This window comes from Eublepharis macularius, chromosome 4, assembly GCF_028583425.1.
Source record: "Eublepharis macularius isolate TG4126 chromosome 4, MPM_Emac_v1.0, whole genome shotgun sequence".
NCBI lineage: Eukaryota > Metazoa > Chordata > Lepidosauria > Squamata > Eublepharidae > Eublepharis > Eublepharis macularius.
This window is the reverse complement of record NC_072793.1, coordinates 182,913,079-182,932,966: the sequence shown is the minus strand read 5'-3', so window position 1 is coordinate 182,932,966 and position 19,888 is coordinate 182,913,079. Positions and strand designations below refer to the sequence as shown.

General features: G+C 48.9%; 1 protein-coding gene across 2 annotated transcripts in view; it reads left to right on the top strand.

Moving 5' to 3' along the window:
• The first annotated feature begins 8,412 nt into the window (after positions 1-8,412).
• LOC129329123 (zinc finger protein 345-like) overlaps positions 8,413-19,888 on the top strand; it is a 70,998-nt gene continuing 59,522 nt past the window's right edge. For both annotated transcript variants that reach the window (XM_054978554.1, XM_054978553.1), the window contains exons 1-3: positions 8,413-8,480; positions 9,576-10,086; positions 10,253-10,301. In XM_054978554.1, coding sequence (XP_054834529.1) covers positions 9,673-10,086; positions 10,253-10,301 — 463 coding nt within the window. In that variant the 5' untranslated portion in view covers positions 8,413-8,480; positions 9,576-9,672. The remainder of the gene's footprint in view (positions 8,481-9,575; positions 10,087-10,252; positions 10,302-19,888) is intronic.

Below are 19,888 nucleotides of genomic sequence, written 5' to 3'. Positions count from 1 at the left end.
CTTCCTGAATGAATGAAACTATTTCCATGGCATCTGTAAGATGTTTTTTCAGAATGTATAAGCTTCCGCCATCTTTGTCTGTGTTCCTCCCCCTCCCTTTCAGCTCAGGTCCATTTAACAGTGTTGCATATCTATGATTTTAATCACAGATATTTACTAGCAACCAAGCCCGATTTTAAAACAACAGGCTCTAGAAAGTGGAGCGTCTTGTGGAGGGATGCTGGGCTTCCCACCACAGTGCGCCCTCTGGAGGGACAGGCTGTCTCGCCTAGGCTTCCCGCTGTAGTGCATCCTCTGGAAGGACTGGCTGCCTTCCCAGGCCCTCCAGCAGGACAGGCCACGTGGCCCGGGCTTTGAGCCGCAGTGCACCCTCTGGATGGATGGGCTGTCTCACCTGCCCTTCCTGCCACACTGTGCCCTCCAGAGGAACAGGCTGCCTCGCCTAGCCTTCCCCCTGCGGAGCGCACTCCAGAGGGTTGGGCCACTATGCCTCTACTTCCGCTGCGGAGTGCCCTCTGGAGGGACGGGTTGCCACGCCTGTGCTTCCTCCGTGGCGTGCCATCCCAAGGAACAGGCCACCACGCCTGGGCTTAACGCTGCAGCACACCCTCCGAAGGGATGTGCCGCCTACTCTGGCCTTCCACCATGGCACACCCTCTGGAGCGATGGGCCGCCATATGCCTGTCCTTCCAGCTATGGTGCACGTTCCAGGGGGATGGGCTGCCCCACCTGTCCTTCTCGCCACAGCACATCCTCCAGAGGGACGGGCCACCACGGCTCAACTTACCGGCTCAGTGCACCCTCTTGAGGGATGGGCCGCCTCGCCTGGGCTTCCTGCCACGACGCACCCTTCAGAGGGACAGGCTGCCCCCCCTGGTCTTCCAGCCATGGCGGCACCCTCTGCAGGTGCACCAGGATAAAAGGTGTTACCAATATGGCTTGCCTTTTATATAATAGGACTAGCAACAAAGGCCGTTGTGGGGAAAAATACAACGGGCTCTAGAAAGGGGAGGATGTGCAGGCAAGCCTTGCTGCCTGCTCTGCACCTGATTCCTGACAGGTGAGGGGGAGCATTGCCACCTATTCCATGCCTGATCTCAGCTGGGTGAATGGGGAGAATTTCTGCCTGTTTCGCACCTGATCCCGGTCTGGTAGAGGGGGGGGGGAGGGCAGTGCCTCCTGCTCTGCGCCTGATCCTGGCTGGGTGCATCCGATTCTCATTGGGTGAAGGGGGTGAGCATTGCTAATTAACCCTAGAAGACCCTCTATGTAATTGAAAGCACTGCCTGACCAAAAACTGAGGGTGGGGGGCGGAGACAGGAATCCCCAATGAACTTTAAAATCACAGAGAAGAGAAGCCAGAAAAGCGGGAAGCAGCAGGCCTTGCTTCAGTGGTAGAGTTATGTAAAGCTCCACAGCATATGAGCCACAGCAGGCTGGGAAGGGGGGAGGTGCTGTGAGGAGCTGAGAGATCCCCTCGCAACTACCTAGGGACTTTCCCCTCCCCCCTGCCTTCCCCAGCACACCTCGAGCAACCAGGACCTTTCAGTAGCCAAGTACCATCTGTGCCCACCATGCAGGTTGCCTGGCTGTGTGCAAATCAGCTGGATTCCACACACACACCCCTTTGTGTCAAGGAGAATTATAACTCCTTTTCCTAATCTAGATATTGTGCTCTCTTAAGGACCCCCAATAATTTAGCAGGCAAAGAAGTTTCTTCCCACAGAGACATGGGGTGGGGGAACTTTGCCTGCTGAGTCTCCGAGGTGTCATTTACAGAGCCATCAACACAAGTGCAGCAAGTCTTAAGAAAGAAAACAAAACTCCCATCCTGGCTGCTTTTTACCTGCTTCCCCTTCTGTTGTCTACGGGCAAAGCTTTCTCTTATCTCTGTGACCAGCAGCGCTCTATGCCCGTCCCCTTTCCAGCTGCATCCCAGGGAAAGGAAAAGGCCCACCGTCCGCCCATGGAGCTGCCACTCCCTGCGCCCAACCAGGCACTCCCTCTTGGCCTTCACCTAGCCTAGCATCCAGCATATTCCTGAAAAATGAAAAATTGGGAGGCTGCCCCAAGCCTCTATGAAACTCTCACAAAAGGCCAGAGAGGAAAGCAGTGTGTGCGCCAATCTCCAACTCTGGAGAGCTCAGAGGAGGAAGACCGTCCGCCTGTCCCTAAAGCATAGGGAGATTGTGGTGAGCGAGGAAGCACGTGTCTTTTCTGCCAAGCAGCAGGAGAGGCTGCTGGCTGGAAGCAGGAGAAGGGAGCAGGAGGCACGGAGATGGAGCCCCGCACTCCTCTTCAAGAGCCCCACTGCCAAAAGTCTTCAGCCACATGCCCAACACCCAGATGGACACAAGAGCCAGTTTGGTGTAGTGGTTAAGAGTGCGGGACTCTGGAGAGCCGGGTTTGATTCCCCACTGCTCCACTTGAAGCCAGCTGGGTGACCTTGGGCTAGTCACAGCTCACTCATGCCACCTGGGTTCTGGAATAGCTGGCGGAAACTACAACTGGTCCAGAAAGCAGCAGCGGGTGTCCTTACAGGCATACCGTATAGGTCACATATAATACCTGTTTTGCACCAGTTGCCCTGGCTCTCGGTGGAATTCCGATCAGGTTCAAGATTTTAGTTTTAAGCAATAAGCCCTTAGTGGACTGGGACCAACATACCTACTGGACCGCCTCTCACCATATGTTGGTTGGAGTGTGCTGTGTTCAGCAGATAAACAGCTGCTGGTGTCCCCTGGCCCTTTTTGGCTCTGGCACCAACCTGTGGGAACCCTGTCTGTTGAAACTCAGGCCCAGCTAGACTTGCTATCATTTTGCCGGACCTGTAAGACAGAGATGTTCCTCCATATGGCGGTGGCTGAGGCGTGGGCAAGCTATCCTGCTGGCCTCCTGTGGAGGGTTTTCTTTATGCCCCCTCAGCCCAGTTTTCACCTTCTTCACCTTTTCTTTTGGGTGTGTGTGTATATCAATATATCTTTATTTTTTAAAAAAAATATAACAATAAACTATTAAACTATATACAATCATGAATTTGCAGTCATACAAGAAGTTAATACTAAAATCCGTTAATAAATACATACATCAAAATGAATAAACACATAACATGTCATAATAAGTAACAATTGAATGCATTTTAAAGCAGTTTAGAGAGTTATATCTGAGCATATATCTGAACGAATATAAGGAGAAAGTACTTGTAAATTCTAACATATTAAATTGACAGATTACTTATATATTTGCATATGTATGAAAGAGTTTAAGACCAGGTAAGGAACTATTATTTTCAAGGTATTCAAAGAAAGGAAACCATTTCTCAATAAAGTTGATTGTTCTTGGAAAATTTTCTACTTGGTAAATTTTATCATATAACTTTTCTGATATATAATAGTCCCAGATTTTTTTTGTGCCAGTTATCAATTGAGGGTATAGACTTAGATTTCCCAAAGGTATCTATTGCGCTCTTTGTGGCTACTAGTAGGGTGGCTATTAGGTCTCTTCATATTGTTGAAATTTGGTATTGGTATTTGTCCCATTGGTCCAATAGAATAATTTCTGGCATCAGGGGGATTTCATATCCTGTTATTTTCTGAAGTTCCTTTAGCACTGCATTCCAAAAAGATTCAGTATGTTAACATCTCCGCCAACAATGGGCAAAGTTGGGTAGATAGTATTATCTTCAGGGCATTTTTTCAAGGGGAACGTGGTGGAACAGAGTTCTGGAACCTCTTGAAAATGGTCACATGGCTGGTGGCCCTGCCCTCTGATCTCCAGCCAGAGGGGAGTTGAGATTGAGTGGCGCAGAGGGCAATCTAAACTCTCCTCTGGCTGGAGATCAGGGGGCAGGGCCACCAGCCATGTGACCATTTTCTCCAAGGGCAACCCACTGAGTTCCACCACCTCTTTTCCCAGAAAAAAGCCCTGATTATATTATATGTTTTAGATATCATTCCCTTGCTATGATTTGAAGCTGAATCTATTAGATTCTCAAATTCTGGTTTGGGAGTGTCAACTAATCTATTCTTCACCTTTAATAGCTAGCCATCTTGTGCCCACAGAATATGATTATGTGGAGCTGGATTTCCTGGCGACAAAAACAGAGCACGCCAGGAACCTTAATGAAAAGAACATTTGGACTAAGTGGTGCCGCCAAAGAGAAGAGCAAGTATCCTGCTTCTTTGCCCCATGGGTATCTGGTGCCTGAGCTGGTTGGAGGGGGCCAGGGCCGTGACACTTCCTCGGAAGAAAGCACCTCTAGCTGCTCTTATGGAATTCTTGCTCCTTTCCCCCACCTGCCTGAGGACCTTTTATCTCTGCCCCTCTGCTTCTTTCCCATGAAGTGTCAAATACTTTCCCCCTTCTTCCAATCAGGGACGGTCTAAAATACGGCTCTGGCCCCGTCATCCTGACATTCAACATCCTTTCTCCTTTTGCACTGTAGCTCCCATGATCACCCAGAAGCCCTCAAGCCATAGCTTGAGTCTCTGAGGCATTATGCCTGCCACCGGTGGATAGAGCCTTTACAGGTTTAATACCTTACTCGGTGTGCAATCCCCTCCCAGTTTTATCCTGCCAATATCCCTGTGAGGTGGGTCAGGCTGAAAACTTAGTGACTTTCCTAAGATCGCCAGTTAAGCTTCTGGAACATGCTGTGTCTGGTGTACAGGAAACAACATAGGAGAGGCAGGCAGTGTTTTTAGGAAGCAGCACCTGTGGAGAGCTAGTCAGAGAGAGACATGGAATATTCCCTGGAGATGAAACCCTGTCTCTCCCTCTAGCCAGGCATCATGCGCACTGGGACGCATCTCCCCTGCACGGACACTCTGTGGAGATCCCTGCACATCTCCGCCAATCCCACCTCAGATCTTGAATTAGGCTCAAGGGAACATCCTGGGACTGGACCTCCCTCAAAACCAAGACTGCCTCTGCTATGCACATCTCAAGACACCTTTAATTTAAAAGGGGGAGATACTGTAAAACGCAGGAATAACATCCTGCCATTTGAGCTCAAGAATGAAAGTTTGGTTATGTTTCTATTAAAAAGCAGCCCAGCAGCATGGGGGGGGGGGGAGACCAAGAGACGGAGGTGAGTCTGGGTTGGGGGGGGGGCTTTTCCTCGTACACATTTAAGTTTTAAGCCAAAGACAGTTTATGCCGCTAGAGCTGATGCATTTCTGTATAGGGGTGGGGGACTAAATGCTTGTTTTAAAAATTTGCTTCTCAAGATTCTTTCTTGCCAAAATGTTGCTGTTACTTACCAGAAGGCTTGAGGGACCTTCAAAAGGAAAACTGGGAAAACAAAAATGGACTCCACCCCTTCTACTAAAGTGATCCTCAAAGAATCTTATAGACTCCAAAAATAAAGGCTTTGAAAGGGTAAAACGGTCCCCCATAATTATCAGATAATTTTATGTATTTCTAATTTTCAGTCATCCAATTAAATTAGGCACAATATTGCCTGGATTTCAGATGTGGTGTTCGAACTGGTGAGATCCCTTCCAAGGGTTAAGGCCAGAGAGTCTGCAGCCTAGAGAGGCAGATGGTGGTGGTGGGGAGCCATTTCTTGCCCCCTCCTCTGAGTCTCCCTGGCAAATGCTTGAATGGTGGTGGAATCTGAGGGGCTTTGCAGGAGGGGGGATGGGAAGGGGGTGCAATGCAAGACCAAAAGCAGAGAGAAAGGAAGGGGGTCTTTTAATTCTGGGGAAGAGCCCCTTCCCACAGTCTCACCCTCCCCCCCCCCATGCATCAGAAAGAGCTGCTTTATGCAAAGCCTAAAAAGTCACCAAATAAGAAATGGGGAATGGAGACCTGCAGGCAACACGAATAGGAAAGGGAGCAGCTTGCCCTTTTGGACTGGAGAAGAGTCAAGGCTGGGGGCAGCAGGAGGGGTGGGAGATTTAAGGGGGGAAGAAGAGCCCCCCCCATTCCTGCCCTTTTTGCTTCTTTCCAAGCTGGCCTTGGGAAGCCTTCCTGTCCTTCCAAATCAAGCTCCCCAAAAAACAGCCATGTCCTTTGCTTTTTGGAAAATTGAGGGACTGAAGGGGGTCTACAGAAGTGTAAGCCAACACCAAAAAGAGAAAATCCATAATTGCCCCCCCTCCTGTCTCAGGCCCTCACCCTGCCTGCAAACCCTAGATATATCTCAGACCCCTGCCCTGCTCACAGGTTCAGCTACAACTCAGGCTATATTATATATATGCAGGGGGTTAGATAAAGTAACCATTTGCTTGCTCGCTATGACCTTTTTCTTACCTACAGATTATAAAGAAGTTTATACATAGCTGTTTTCTGTCTCACTGAAACAGGAAAGTTGTGTGGGTTTTTGCAGGATAAATATAGCTGTGCTCAGCCATGGAAAATAGGAAGTAAGTAGCAGATACTTGCGCTCAGCTATATAAAATAGGAAGTAAGGTAGCAGATGCACTAAGGGCTATGACCTTTGTGGTTAGACTTGCAGACGTGTGTGTGTGCGCTAATGTGTGACAAACTATGTATGGTATAAAACAAATATGAGTAGGGGGTTTTGCCATCAGAGTAATTGGAGATGTAAACTAAGGCGGAGTTTTAGGCGAAAACCGGAAAGGTGTAACTCCCAAGTACCTCAGCCAATGGGGAAAGGGAGAGGGAAATTGCGGACGAGGATAGGATGCTTAAAATCTGTCAGTTATCAGTGATGATTTACAGTCTATAAAAATCCTTGTTCAGGAAGCCTCTGGGTTCCTCTTTGGCACCCACAGGCCTGTGTATTCCTATTGCTTCATTAAAACGGCTTGTTCCTCTCAGAGCCTCGATCTCTCTCTTCTTGTGGTTTGAAGTGGGAAGGGTCTGGCCGTCTGGCCCAGCTGCCTTCGGGCGACAGAAGCCTCCTGAAAATCCTGGTCTTTTAAGAGATGGGCTGCTTTTCTACCCTTCTAGGGGTGTGGGAAGTGGGGTTTGCTCCCAACTCCCCAGAGATGATGAACCAGAATGGCAGGATCTTTTCAGGGTCAGGACAGGTGCAGATTGAAAGAAAGAGACCAGGCCCCCATCTAGCACGTCTGGAAGATGCCAGTCTCTGGCCTGATTCCCACCAGCAGAGACGGAGGGCAGAAACTCTCTCCCTGCAGGGCTAGATTTCTATGCACAGGGAGGCTGTTTACTATGTTGCAAAGGGACACTGCGGGGATGCCCAGTCAAGGGATGGAGTCCCCACCCCACACCATCTGGAGCCAGGCTGTCCCATTGCAGCCCCTCAGGGCTTCCCCCTGCCTGGCCTCTCCTCAAGGGGTGGGGCAAGACAGGGCTTGAAGACATGAATCCTCCTAAAATCGCATTATTTTTTCACTGAAACTAAACTAAACCAAACCACCATGATCCTGTACCTCATACTGTGGTCAAGACAAAACACCAAAAAGATCACATATCCAGGGCTTTGTGTCACCACCGTTGAGCAAAAACATGGATTCCAGGCACGAAGCCTCATGCATCCTCGTCCCTCAGGATTTTTACGTAAGTGCCTCTCAAACTCATTGAAGTCTCCCACAACAGCCACATGAGTTTGGGGGAACCCGTTGTAAAATTCCTTAGGATGCATGAGGATCTGTGCTTTGAAATGAAATATTTGCACTCTTGTGGTGCCCCAAAGAGGCAGATGAGTGATTTTTTTGGTCCAGTCAGTGGCTGTGGACATGACATGTTATAATAATAATAATAGACTGCACTTATATTCCACTCTTCTGGATAGATTAGTGCCTCACTCCGAGTGGTGAACAAGTTAATGCAATTATTATCCCCACAATACAGCTGGGGCTGAGCAGAGTGGCTTACCCAAGGCCACTTACTGAGCTCATGGCAAGAGCGGGATTCGAACCAAAAGAGTGCAGATTTGTGGCCAAATCACTTAACCACTGGGTTACAGCAGCTCTCAATGGTGAGTTTTTTTGGGTAACCCCGAGTAGAAATCCTTATTTGTTATCCATGACCATCCATGATTTGGGATCCCATTTTTGCATCGTGGCAGTGCCATGAAGCGTTGGGTGCGTGATTTTTGTGGTGTGCTATGCAGCTATGGACATGGTCCGTGATTTGATGGTATGGGGGACCCCCGTGGCCACGTGAAAATCCAGAGGACCCCCACAGGATCTGTGCCTGGGATTCATCTTTTTGTGCTGTGGCAGCACCCAGAAGTGGTGGAAGTGCGATTGTTAGGGTGATGCCCACAGGCTAAGAAATTATCAGGTGGCTTTATTTTGTTTCAGTGGCAAAATGCACCCTCTGGCAGGGTGAAGCCACAAGTGGGCCTTTTTTTTTTTTTTTGCTTTCTGGAGTGTCCACTGAAGAGTTAAAGAGAAGGAGCCTCCATTCCTAGAGAGGCCAAAAGAGGGGAGGCCACCTAACTGGGGCAGTCACTTCCTGTCCCGGGGTCCCAGTAGCGTGTCGTGTGGCTGCTGAGTGGTTAGGCGAAGGGGAGCAGAGCCCGAGGAGTTTTTGCAAAAGAGGTAAGTCCTGCAATAATCTTTCCTCTGCAAAGCGCCTCCCTGCTTTTGGCCTGATCGACCAGAGGGCTCCATTGATCCAAAGGGCTTTGCTGCTGCTCCTCTTCTCCGGGGTGGAGCTGAGTTCTTCCAGGAACAAGGCAGGCCCCTTCCGCCATATTTTCTTTACAGCCTGCTGCTGTCTGCAAACTCTAGCAAAGAGGCTTCTCTTTTGGCATCTGTTTAATATTTTTTTATTTTATTCATGTTATTTATAATCTTTCTCACTGAGACTCAAGGTAGATTGGACAGCATGAGCCAATACGATCAATAGCTGGGGCATTCAATAAATAATACAACAGGGTGGGATTTCGGACATTTGAAAGGAAGCATCAGTCCGAACATAAAGACAGAACGCTGCTGAAACAAAACCTCAGTAGTTTGACATGAACATATTGCTATGGAAACATATCACCACCACTAGACATAGGGTTGCCAGCTCCAAGTTGGGAAATTCCTGGAGATCTAGGGGGTGAAAACCTGGAGAAAGTGGGGTTTGGGGAGGGAAAGGACCTTAGCATGGCGTAATTCCATAGAGTCCACCCCTCAAAAGTAGCCATTTTCTCCAGGTGAACTGATCTCTGTGGCCTGGAGACCAGTTATAATTCTGGGAGCTCTCCAGCCACTACCTGGAGACTGGCAACCCTAACTAGACAGTACCCAGTAGAATAGTCTATAGCCCCAGTCTTTTCCAGAGCATCTCTCTGATCCATTTCTTATGACACTGCCCTGTAACCTGGGTAAAATGCCCTCCTGAATAATTCAGTCTTGCATAGTTTGCGGAAAGCCAGAAGAGTGGGGGCTTTCCTGACTGCCTCAGGCAGGCCATTCCACAAGTTGGGGCCACCATAGAGAAGGCACATGTCTGGACTTTTATTAAGATAAGTAGAGCCTTTCTGCTTGCTATATATACAGCTCCTCTTCACATGCTCTGTCTGGTTTCTTCTTTACAAACACCTTTGATTCTGGGGTGTTCCACGAGCTTTTGTGATTCGCAGGTCACCTCTTTAGGGGCAGGTGTCCAGATACATATTTCCAGCAAATGTCCTCTCTTTGCAGGAGGTCTTCGATCCGGCACTTCTTTTACAGAAGAATTTGGCAGAGGAGGAAGGTGATTGGCTAGTCCAGGTGGAGGCTGTCTGGAGAGGAAAGGAGGATGAGGAGAGAGCCAGGATCAGTTGGACCAGAAGAAAGAAGAGGCCCTTGTGCCACTGAGGCTGGGAGCAGAAGGGAACTGTGGGAAGGAAGAGTGCAGAAGGGCCTGGGAGAGGATTTTCTCCCTTCAGATGTGCAGCGCCAGCAATTCAGGCACTTCCGCTACCAGGAGGCCGAAGGGCCCCGAGAGGCTTGCAGCTGCCTCCACCATCTTTGCCACCAGTGGCTGAAGCCAGAGAGGCACACCAAGAAGGAGATCCTGGACCTGGTGGTCTTGGAGCAACTCCTGGCCGTCCTGCCCCCGGAGATGGAGAGCTGGGTCAGGGAATGCGGTCCGGAGACCAGTTCCCAGGCGGTGGCCCTGGCAGAAGGCTTCCTCCTGAGCCAGGCAGGTGCCAAGAATCGGGACCAGCAGGTGAGAGGGAGGATCCATCTGGGTAATACGTGGGGCACAAGATATGATCAAGGATACCCTCAAAATCTGTACAGGCTGCCCCAACATTTTTAGATCTCCCCCAAGTCTTTTTCCTGTCTGCTTTCTCAACAGTCTCCCCTTTTTGGGACCCCCATGTCTGTTTCAGGTGCAGGAAAAAATCACACAGGAGCGTTACCACGAAGCAGCTTTTCCAGGTAAGATCAGAGGGGTCTTTGTTCCCACTGGTTGTCTTCCTCGTGGGTAGGTGGGTTGCTTTTATTCCCCCTTCCCTGAGCCAGTGTGGGAAAGATGCTCACTCCAGCTTCTCAGTATAGAAAAATCCATTTGGGGAAGTGGAAGCCTAGAATCAGTTTTTAGTGTAAAATAATTGAACGAGCAGTGGCTTAGGCGATACCCCTTTTTCATTTATATTACACACATGTAAGGGTGAAGGGTAACTGCCTGGGTAACGACTTTGTAAAAATGCTAGTAGGTCTGTGGTTGCAGATGAAGGGATTGTTGTAGGGATTTATAATGTACCCATGATAATGTTGTGAGAATCCACTCTACGTATGGGAGAAAACACAAGAAAAACATTTCCTGCTCCCATCCCCTCTGGTGCCAGAAGGAAAGGAGTTGAGAACAAAGCTGCCTCCACACTCAAAAACGGACAGTTGATGCAAATAATGTTAGAAATTGGGCCAAAAAGAAGGGCAATAAAATTATAAGCCTTGAGGAGATCTAATGGCATAATAATTTAGGCTGGTTGCTCTGGGGGACTTAGGCCTCCCTGCCGAGGCTCCCCCGTTGGCTGCAGTTCAGGATTTCTTGATTTCCATGACAACCACAGGCCTGTCCAGGATAATAGGAGGCCCCACGTCCTGCACAGGACAGACTCTGGATCTGGTGTCTTGCTCTGGGCAGGAGGAAGGTGATCTGAAGGGGGGGGTTGAAGACAGCCCCCCTCTCATTGGCAGATCACCACTGGCTGGGCCTTAGGCTTACAGGGACACCCAGACTGTACAGGGGCCAGAGATCCGTTAAGGTAATCTGCCTTTGTAGCTGGATGGATCGGACTGGTTTTCAGATGGCCCTGGGGGATTTTCCTGCCGGTTTGGTTGACTGGCCATACCCTGGTTAACCTCCGGAATGAGGAAATGACCCAAGCACTCAACACAATCCCACCTAGGCGCCCCCAGGCAACCACTAGTTTTACTGAGGGGTCTGGACTGTGACAAGAGAAGGGGGAGAGCAAACACTCATTGTGAAGTCTACTCTCTGTCTGTGATGGCGGCAAAGGACTCTTTTAATCCACCATTTGGTCTGCGCAGTGGAGGCCAGTGGAGCTTTTTCAGGTGGTGCGAGGCCTGTTGGGATCTGGTCTGAAGGAGAAAGTGGACTGCTCGGTGGCCCAACCGTGCCCATTTTTCTCAGCATCCGTTCCAACGTGGAAGGTGTGGACAGGATCTGTGGATGTCTGAGGCCTACCTCCTGCTTCTAAGTCCCTTGCTCTGCCTGGCTAATGAATTCTGTCAGTGTGGGCCTGGTTGACTGGGCCTGAGGGGAAGGGGGTGTTCGCCCCAGCCTCTAAACAGGCTGTGCCGTGCCCACTTCTGAAGACCAGCGTATCTGCAGAACTGCCTCTCACCGTACCTTTCCCGGTGGGTGCTTAGGTCAGCCAATAGGTCAGCCAATAAACAACTGCTAGTGGTCCCTGGCCCCAAGGATTCTTGCCTGACCTTGACTAGGGCCAGGGCCTTTTCTGTCCTGGCACCAACCTGGTGGAACTCTCTGAGCAGAACTACAAGTGACGAAAAGCACGTGTTTAGCACGTGAAAAGGTTTACACGTGTTAAAGCTTTTTCCTCACCTGTTCACCACAAACACTGTGATCACACTGTCTTTGTTCCCGTGTCCTTTTTTGCACGTGTTTCTCCACGGTCCTCCCGCAACGAGGAAAGTATCCCATGAAGCACTGCGGCTTTGCGCATGCTCAGCTCTTTATTCTGATTATTCTCTGTGCGGAATAATTAAAGGCCTTGAACACCAGGTGGCGCTCTTATGGACCTTCTCCACAAGCACCTTAGTATGTGGAGTGCAGCAGCAAGTGATTGACCACAAAGTTCTGTTGCATCCCTTGGTTCTCACTCAAGAGGGGGAGAGAAGAAGTGCAATCCCCTCAAAAGCTCTTAAGTGTCCCCTGATCCTAGTCGGCGCTTTTAAAGAGAGCTCACGGGAGAGGGAGGGGTGTGGGTGGGAGAGAGAGAGGCGCCCGAGTGTGAAGGAGAACCTGGCAACTCACCCGGTGCAGCCCTGCTGGGGGCCGCACCGAGCGAGCTCTAGGCTTGCCTGCTCTGCCGAGGGAGGGGGGGTGGGTGGGAGAGAGAGAGGCGCCCGAGCGTCAAGGAGAACCTGGCAACTCGCCTGCGGGGGGCGGGGAGGGCATGGGGAAAGAAGCATAATAAAGCGGCATAATAAAGCTTTACTGTGAATGTGCCCACTCACCTCACTTTGGCTTTGCTGTGGAGGGAATGGTGGAAAGGCTCGGTGTGACAGCATAATAAAGCGTTTACTGTGACTGTGCCTACTCAACACAGTTTGGTGAATGGCGCCTGCTCACCCGCCTGGCGCAGCCCTGAAAGGAGGGCTTCACTGCCAGGGCTGCATGCGGGTTGGCAGGGGTGCAAGGGTGGGGGTGGGAGGGAGGGGAGCCAGGCATGATTATCTCCCGGCTTGTTTAGAAAGTGGAGGAAGTTCTAATGGGGGTGAAGCCTGCACATTGATTCTTGAGTAGGGAGACAGAGAACAATTTTAAACCTCCTTGCAAATGCCAGAATCACCGTCTCCAGAAATCATAATGCATTCAATGTTCTCTAGACCCAGCTAATTTCTCTTTCCCCCAATCTTAATTTTATAATATTATTGCAGAAAACACTAGAAATTTGCCAACAATTCCAGCCTTATCTTCCCACATTTGCCATCTTTCTCCACCTGCGAAAACTTACCACATGAAAGCAAAGGAGAATCTGCATCAGAGAAGTTCCGCGATGACAGAAGGAGAGTTTTTACATTCCTTCAGTTTCTCAGATGGCAGAGTCTTTGGCTCATTCTTAGGGACTTCTGTTACTATTGCAATAATCAGTAACCAATAATATGCCAATAACTCAGAGAGCTCTGAAAGACCTTGGAAGCAATTCCAGACAAGTCTCCACAGTTATCTGATGTTATTCAATTGTATCTAATATTAGTGTGTGTTTGAGAGAGTCACAGAATTATCATTTCAGCACTGTCCTGAAATAAACGTACTCACTGGTACATCTATCTCAGACTGACTGCACGAGTTGAATCAAGTTGTGGAATTATTAAATGGTCTGGAAAATTTAATAAGTGGCAACAGCTTTGATGGCAGTACACAATTGAGCTTACTTCCAAGGACGTGTTGCACCACACTTCAGCCTGTGTAAAAACGTCTCTGTTGTGGATGCCCTTGTGGCAATAGAAAAGCAAGTCCTGCTTCAAGTGCATGTCTCTCTTGCCCGCTTTTCAACCGGTCCTGCGTCTACAGGGTGGCTACCAAGGAACTTGCTGGTAAGTAGAGTTGACGGGATCAGCATCATATATCTGGATGTTAAACACTGATTGCTGATTTGGGGAAGAGGGGCGAGATGCTCCTGGCTGTAACTCGAAAATGTGATTGAGGGGGGTCTTTTGCTAGAATTTTTTTTTGGGGGGGGTGCTGGTTAAGACTTTTTGTTGGCACATCTACACCCACACTCCTGGGATGCCTTTTTTTAAAAAATGGATGGCCCGAGGGGACATGTTTGTGTATTATTCATCCGCTATTATGACCCAAAAGATGTGAATCCAATTGACTTGTGAATTTAAAGGCAACTAACTAGCTTTAGATCGCCACAATGGGTGGTTGTTCATCTCTGATCGCCAGCATATCACGCTCCCCCCCCTTAAAATGCACCAGCAAAGAATAGAAATAGGGGCTGTTGTAAAGTTTAAACTTAATTTTTATTACAGTGAACAATTGGTGAGGTATAGTCACCTTATAAATCACAAATCGGAAACTTTAGGGAATGCAATAACACACATCACACAGCCGAAACAAAAACAACTTTGAAATTTTTTTTTAAAGAACAAAACCTATAAATTTTTAAAACATTAACTATAACTGTCACGTATGGAGCAAGCTCCTGCTCTACTGAAACCTATGAAGTGGAATTTTTCCTCTAAATCTGGAGAGGGATGGATGAGCAATGCAGAGCAGCACTGGAGATAAAGCCACCCCTCCTCAAACCGCCACAAAAACGGAAAATTTAACGAACAAATTCAGAACAGCCTTTGCATTGCCATTACACAGCCTAAAACGAGCAGGGCCAGTGCGTTGACGCTTCTTGAACAGGAGATCCCTGGGTAGCTTCTCTGGAGTGGGGCGCACTCCAAAGCGTTTCCTGGGCTTACTTCTGGACTCTGCAACAGTGGGCAGTTTATTCTCATCCATAGGTATGGGATCCCTTGTTCACGATCCAGATGCTGTGGGGGCTTCGGGAGTTGGGCTTTGAGAGCTGGAGAATGTCTCTGCTGCCATGAAATCCCCGATGGCTGATGGCTGAGGATCGTGGTCAGTCAACCATCTCTCTAGCAGCAAATTGTGACGTTCGAATTGTCCCCAAAAAGCCTCCTGTGTCTCACGGATGGCTCGAACCATGTCCTGCAGCCCACTCTCTGCATTTATGGCCTGTCTTTCTGCTGCCTCCACGGCTCGGTTGAGCAGCTGAATTTGAGCCCTTCGTGCCTCTCCCTCTTCCCTGCGCAACCCCATCTCTTCACGACGGAACTCGGCCTCGGCCTCACTAGCTTTGATGGAATCTTCTGCCATCTTCTCAACAGCAACTCTAGTGGCATCAAGGCTGGTTAGGGCCTCGTTCCGTGGCCGTTCCCTGCGACGCAGGCGCAAATTCGCCATTCTCTCTGCTGGAGTATAGCAGCGGCTTCTCGGGGTGCCAGAATTGACCACTTTATGGGGAGAGGGGGAAAGGGGAAAATTAAATTTAAGCCAGATTTCTACTCAGTAACCTGTCCCTTGCTCTCAATGCAATTCTTGCTGTGCCCGTAGATCAACCATAGCCCCCCCCCAACCCTCAAGCAGAAAATGTTGCAAGGGATGCTTAGTTGGCAGGATTAGCGACCCTCACCCAAGTGCCATTCAAGAGCATTCACAGGCACTTTCCCGAAAAGCATCCAGATGCAACCATCAGTTTCAAGGGACAAAATTGTTTAACTTAACCATGCTTTCCACATCGTGTCCACTGCTCTGCTCACTGTTGGCTTCCCTAGCAGGCATAACATCACCACTGGGCTCTTCGAAGCAGTCGCTATACTCCTCAGCTGTTCCATCTCTTTGGACGTTGCTCCCCTCATTCTCGCTCCCTCTACGGGAAGACATTCTTCTGCGGTCCACCATGGTTGATGGCACAGCAGTTCCCATCACCCTTGGGACAACCAGATCTTGCTCCATCCTGAGAAATCGGTTGAGCTCTTCGAAGAAGGGCCACACACTGCGTCCATGGCCAGACCTACTGTTCCCATCCACACACTCTTTGTAACCGTGGCGCAGTGATTTTGCACGTTGTCTGCATTGTTCCCAGTCTCTTGAGAAACCACGGCTGGCCAACTCATTTGCGATCCACTGAAACTGGCTCACATTACGGTAGCTTTTTGAGAGTTTGCTTTGCACAGTGTCGTCACCCCATATCTGGATAAAAGCTCGAGTTTCTTCCTCCGACCATTGCACATTCCTTCCTTTTTGAGATCCAGTCAATGATCAAGCAAAATCTGTTCCATTGGAGGGTGGGCTTGTGGACAATGTGATCACCAGTGGAACAGAGCCAGGAGCCGATAATGTGGCAGTGCCAAATGGAGTTTGTGTGTCTGACAGACTAGTAGATGGCATGTGTTGATCCATTCTGAGGACTTATTCGGGTGGTAAACACAATTTGCCTCAATGTTGTGCACACCTCAGAATTGTCTCCTCTGCTGTCCCTTTGGCTTAGTGGCACAGCATAAACGGTTAGAATGTAGCAGTTCAGAACTGTGGTTCACTGCAAGATTCAAATTCAGCAACTGCCGTTGGTCACTGCTGCAACCCAACTTCCATGGTTACAGCAGAAAGAAGACTCTTTCTGATGCAGTATTTAATCTTTTGGGAAAGGTAGGAAGGAACATTTTCTTGCATCTCAGGTCGCCTGTCGCATGAACTTCCTCTTCCCAGAGGCACCCGTGGGAAGCCATTACTTGCACTACACGTTTAAATGCACCACATTGAGTCAGCATGCAAAAGGATATGCCACAACATGAGCTTGCTCCTTCATTCCCAAACACAAAAATGTGTCATCTGTCGGCCTCAGGACCATGCTGGGGACCATTTGCTGTGGGAGAAGCAAGAAAATTATCATCTAGGCGGCTGGACAAAGCCATTTATGCGGCTGAGCATTTCGCCACTCTTCAGAAGCAGAGACATCAATCTCTTTTTACTCTTCTGCATCTCTCTGTTCACAAGGTGGCTGTATCCCTTGTGAAAACGAACCTGACCCTGTGCAAACTATATGCACAACTGCAAAGTCTGGGCCAAGTGGCTGACCTGGACATGAGGCGTAAAAAACGTCTCGAACAGGCGATATTGCAGCTGGTTGAAGTGAAACAGATGCCGTACCTTGTTCTCAAGCTCTTGAGCTCAAAAAGGTCTGTGTGGATACTTCCCAGAGCAGATCCGTATTGGTGGCCATGGTGGAGTAAATATCAATTTGATGACTCTCAATGGCTTCAGCAGTTCTGCATGCATCGGAAAACCTTTGAGTACATAGTTGAAGAGCTTCCTGAACACTTACAAAGGGAAACCTCAACAATGTGTGAACCGCTACCTCCAGAAGAGCTGGTTGCCATCACCATCTGGAAATTGGCCATGGGCACGACTAATGCTGCATCAATTCCCGCCTTTGGCCGAGGGGTATCAACCATCTGCACTGTCTTTGATGAGGTATGTGAGCTAATAGCAGCCAAACTAACGGAGAAGTGGATCCGAGTAGATGACATTGACACCATATTAGATGGGTTCGAGGAGCGCGGATTTCCGCATGCGTGGAGAGCCGTGGATGGAACCCACATTGAAATCAGGTCCCCCCCCCGTTCTCAGGTGAGCATTACATCAACCGCAAGGGATACTGTTCAATGATTCTACAGGCTGTGGTAGACACCCGAGCGAGATTCCTGGACATATTTGTTGGGTTCCCGGGGAAAGCACATGATGCCCGAGTTTTGCGGAATTCACCCTTATTCAAGAGAATGGAGGATGGTTCAAGAGTGCCAAGAATACCGGGTACAATAGAGGGAGTAACGTTTAACCCTGTCCTCGTCGGCGACCCGGCATACCCCCTCCGGCCTTGGCTCATGAAGCCGTACCCCGCTGCATACACCAAATCACAGAAAAGATTCAACTACCGACTAAGCCGGGTTCGTATTTCGGTGGAAAGGAGTTTTGGGATTCTGAAAAATCGTTGGCTTTGTTTGCAGAGACGACTCCAAGTTGGGGAGAGACTCTTGACCGCAGTCATCACTACATGCTGCATACTGCACAACATATGCATCACGCAGGAAGATCTTGTCTATGGTCCCTTTCCCCACGACCCACTGCTTGAAGCAGGAGAGGACAGACCGCTGATCCCCTGGACTGAGGCTGCATTGACGGAAACAGCTCTCAGCATTCGTTCGGCATACTGCAAATACTTTTCACGTTAACCTGCTGTTGATATGGGAGGTGTTTGCCCATCTTTTCCTTCCCCCAGAGATTCACCGATGCAACACTGGAGGGGGTCTGGGGCCCATTTTAAGTATTTAATTAACACTGCCAAACATTTTTTGTTGGATTCAAGACTGTTATATTCTAAGTTTCTGTGTCAAATTGATAAAAATAAAGTTACTGCTGTTCAGATTTGTGCTGTAGTTGCCCATTTAATCTGTGCATGTTAAGAGATACTAAATGGGAAGCAGATCCAGAGGAGTTAGCCGTGTTAGTCTGTAGTAGCAAAATCAAAAAGAGTCCAGTAGCACCTTTAAGACTAACCAATTTTATTATAGCATAAGCTTTCGAGAATCAAGTTCTCTTCAGCAGATGCCTGATCAAAACTGGGCAGATACAGAAGAGGAGGGGGAAAGAGAGAGAAAGAGAGGAAAGAGGGGGGCATAAATCACAAGAGGACAGAATGCAATTAGCATGGAGGCAATCAAAACATTCCTTTGCTTGGAAATGTAAACATCTCCTTTTGGTGTGCAGTCAGTTTGCTGTATTTGTAGCAGTGAAGGTATCCAATTCCTATGTAGTATAAGCCTTCGGTAACCACAGCTCTCCCTGCCAGCTGCATCTGACAAAGAGACCTGTGGTCCCCGAAAGCCCACACCAGGCGTCACTGGGCAGCAGATTGCAAAGGAGAGAAAGTGTAGAAAAATCTGTGGGTGGTGTGGGCTGTCATATGGTGGGGCAGGAAAAAAAAACTGTGTCCACTAGGGATAACAAACAGGCATCTAGAAAATCTTCCCCAAACACATCTTCACTAGCCCGGCAGCGCACCGGAAGTAGCCATGACAGTGTTGCCTGCGCTTCGAATACTGTGTCTTGCATGGTGTTCCTTTCCCCCCATCCACAGACTTCATTAGGAGAGTTAACAAGCGCAGACACATCCACTTGCTTCCTTCCCCCTCTCCTCAGGCCAGTATAGAATGGTTTCCCCCCTTCACCTGGCAGAGCCGGTGAGCCACCAGCCCTCCCTAAGCTATGAACTTGACTTTTCAGGGGGAGTGTAATCCCATTTAAGACAGGGGATATCTCACATTGCTGGGCAGTCTATTAAGTCAGAGAACCTCTGTCTTGTCAAAATTCAGTTTCAGCTTGTTGACTCTTGTCCAGCCTGTAACTTACTTCAAGTATCCATCCAGAACATGCACAGCATCCTTGGAATTAAGTGAAAAAGAAAAGTAGAGATGGGTATCATCGACTGCAACCCATTACTTGATGCCTAGTACTTTTCTCAATAAACTGATCCCTAAGATGCTTCAGGCCCTTTTAAATTTAAATAATCTTGATCTCACTTGCCATATTTCTAAATGCAATGCAAATATTAATGCACTCAGAGCAATGACAATATACTATAAAGAATATAAGTTTGGGACCTAATCGGCTGTAAAGTCCAGTGTGTCAAAAAGAGTCACAATACTGGTAATTTGTTCTCCATGCAATTATGAGCAAAATATCTCGGTTTCATGTAGCTTCTTGAATGCTGGAAAACTCTCACTTGGTTTATTATTTTGCAAAAGAACTCATGGGTTCACAGCTGCAAGGACCACAGATCATTCCCACTTTCCCTTTCTCAGAACAGTCATTTCAAATGGACACACATTGTTTAATAATCCTCTAGGTTGGAGAGCTGTTGGGAGAGGGGAAACATTGCACACTCGGGCGCCTCTCTCTCCCCCACCCACCCCCTCCCTCGGCAGAGCCAGCAAGCCTAGAGCTCGCTCGGTGGGGCCCCCAGCAGGGCTGCACTGGGTGAGTTGACAGGTTCTCCTTGACACTCGGGCGCCTCAGCAGGGCTGCACCGGGTGAGTTGACAGGTTCTCCTTGACGCTCGGGCGCCTCTCTCTCTCTCCCACCCACCCCCTCCCTCGGCAGAGCAGGCAAGCCTAGAGCTCGCTTGGTGCAGCCCTCAACCCCCTGCACCGGGTGAGTTGCCAGGTTCTCCTTG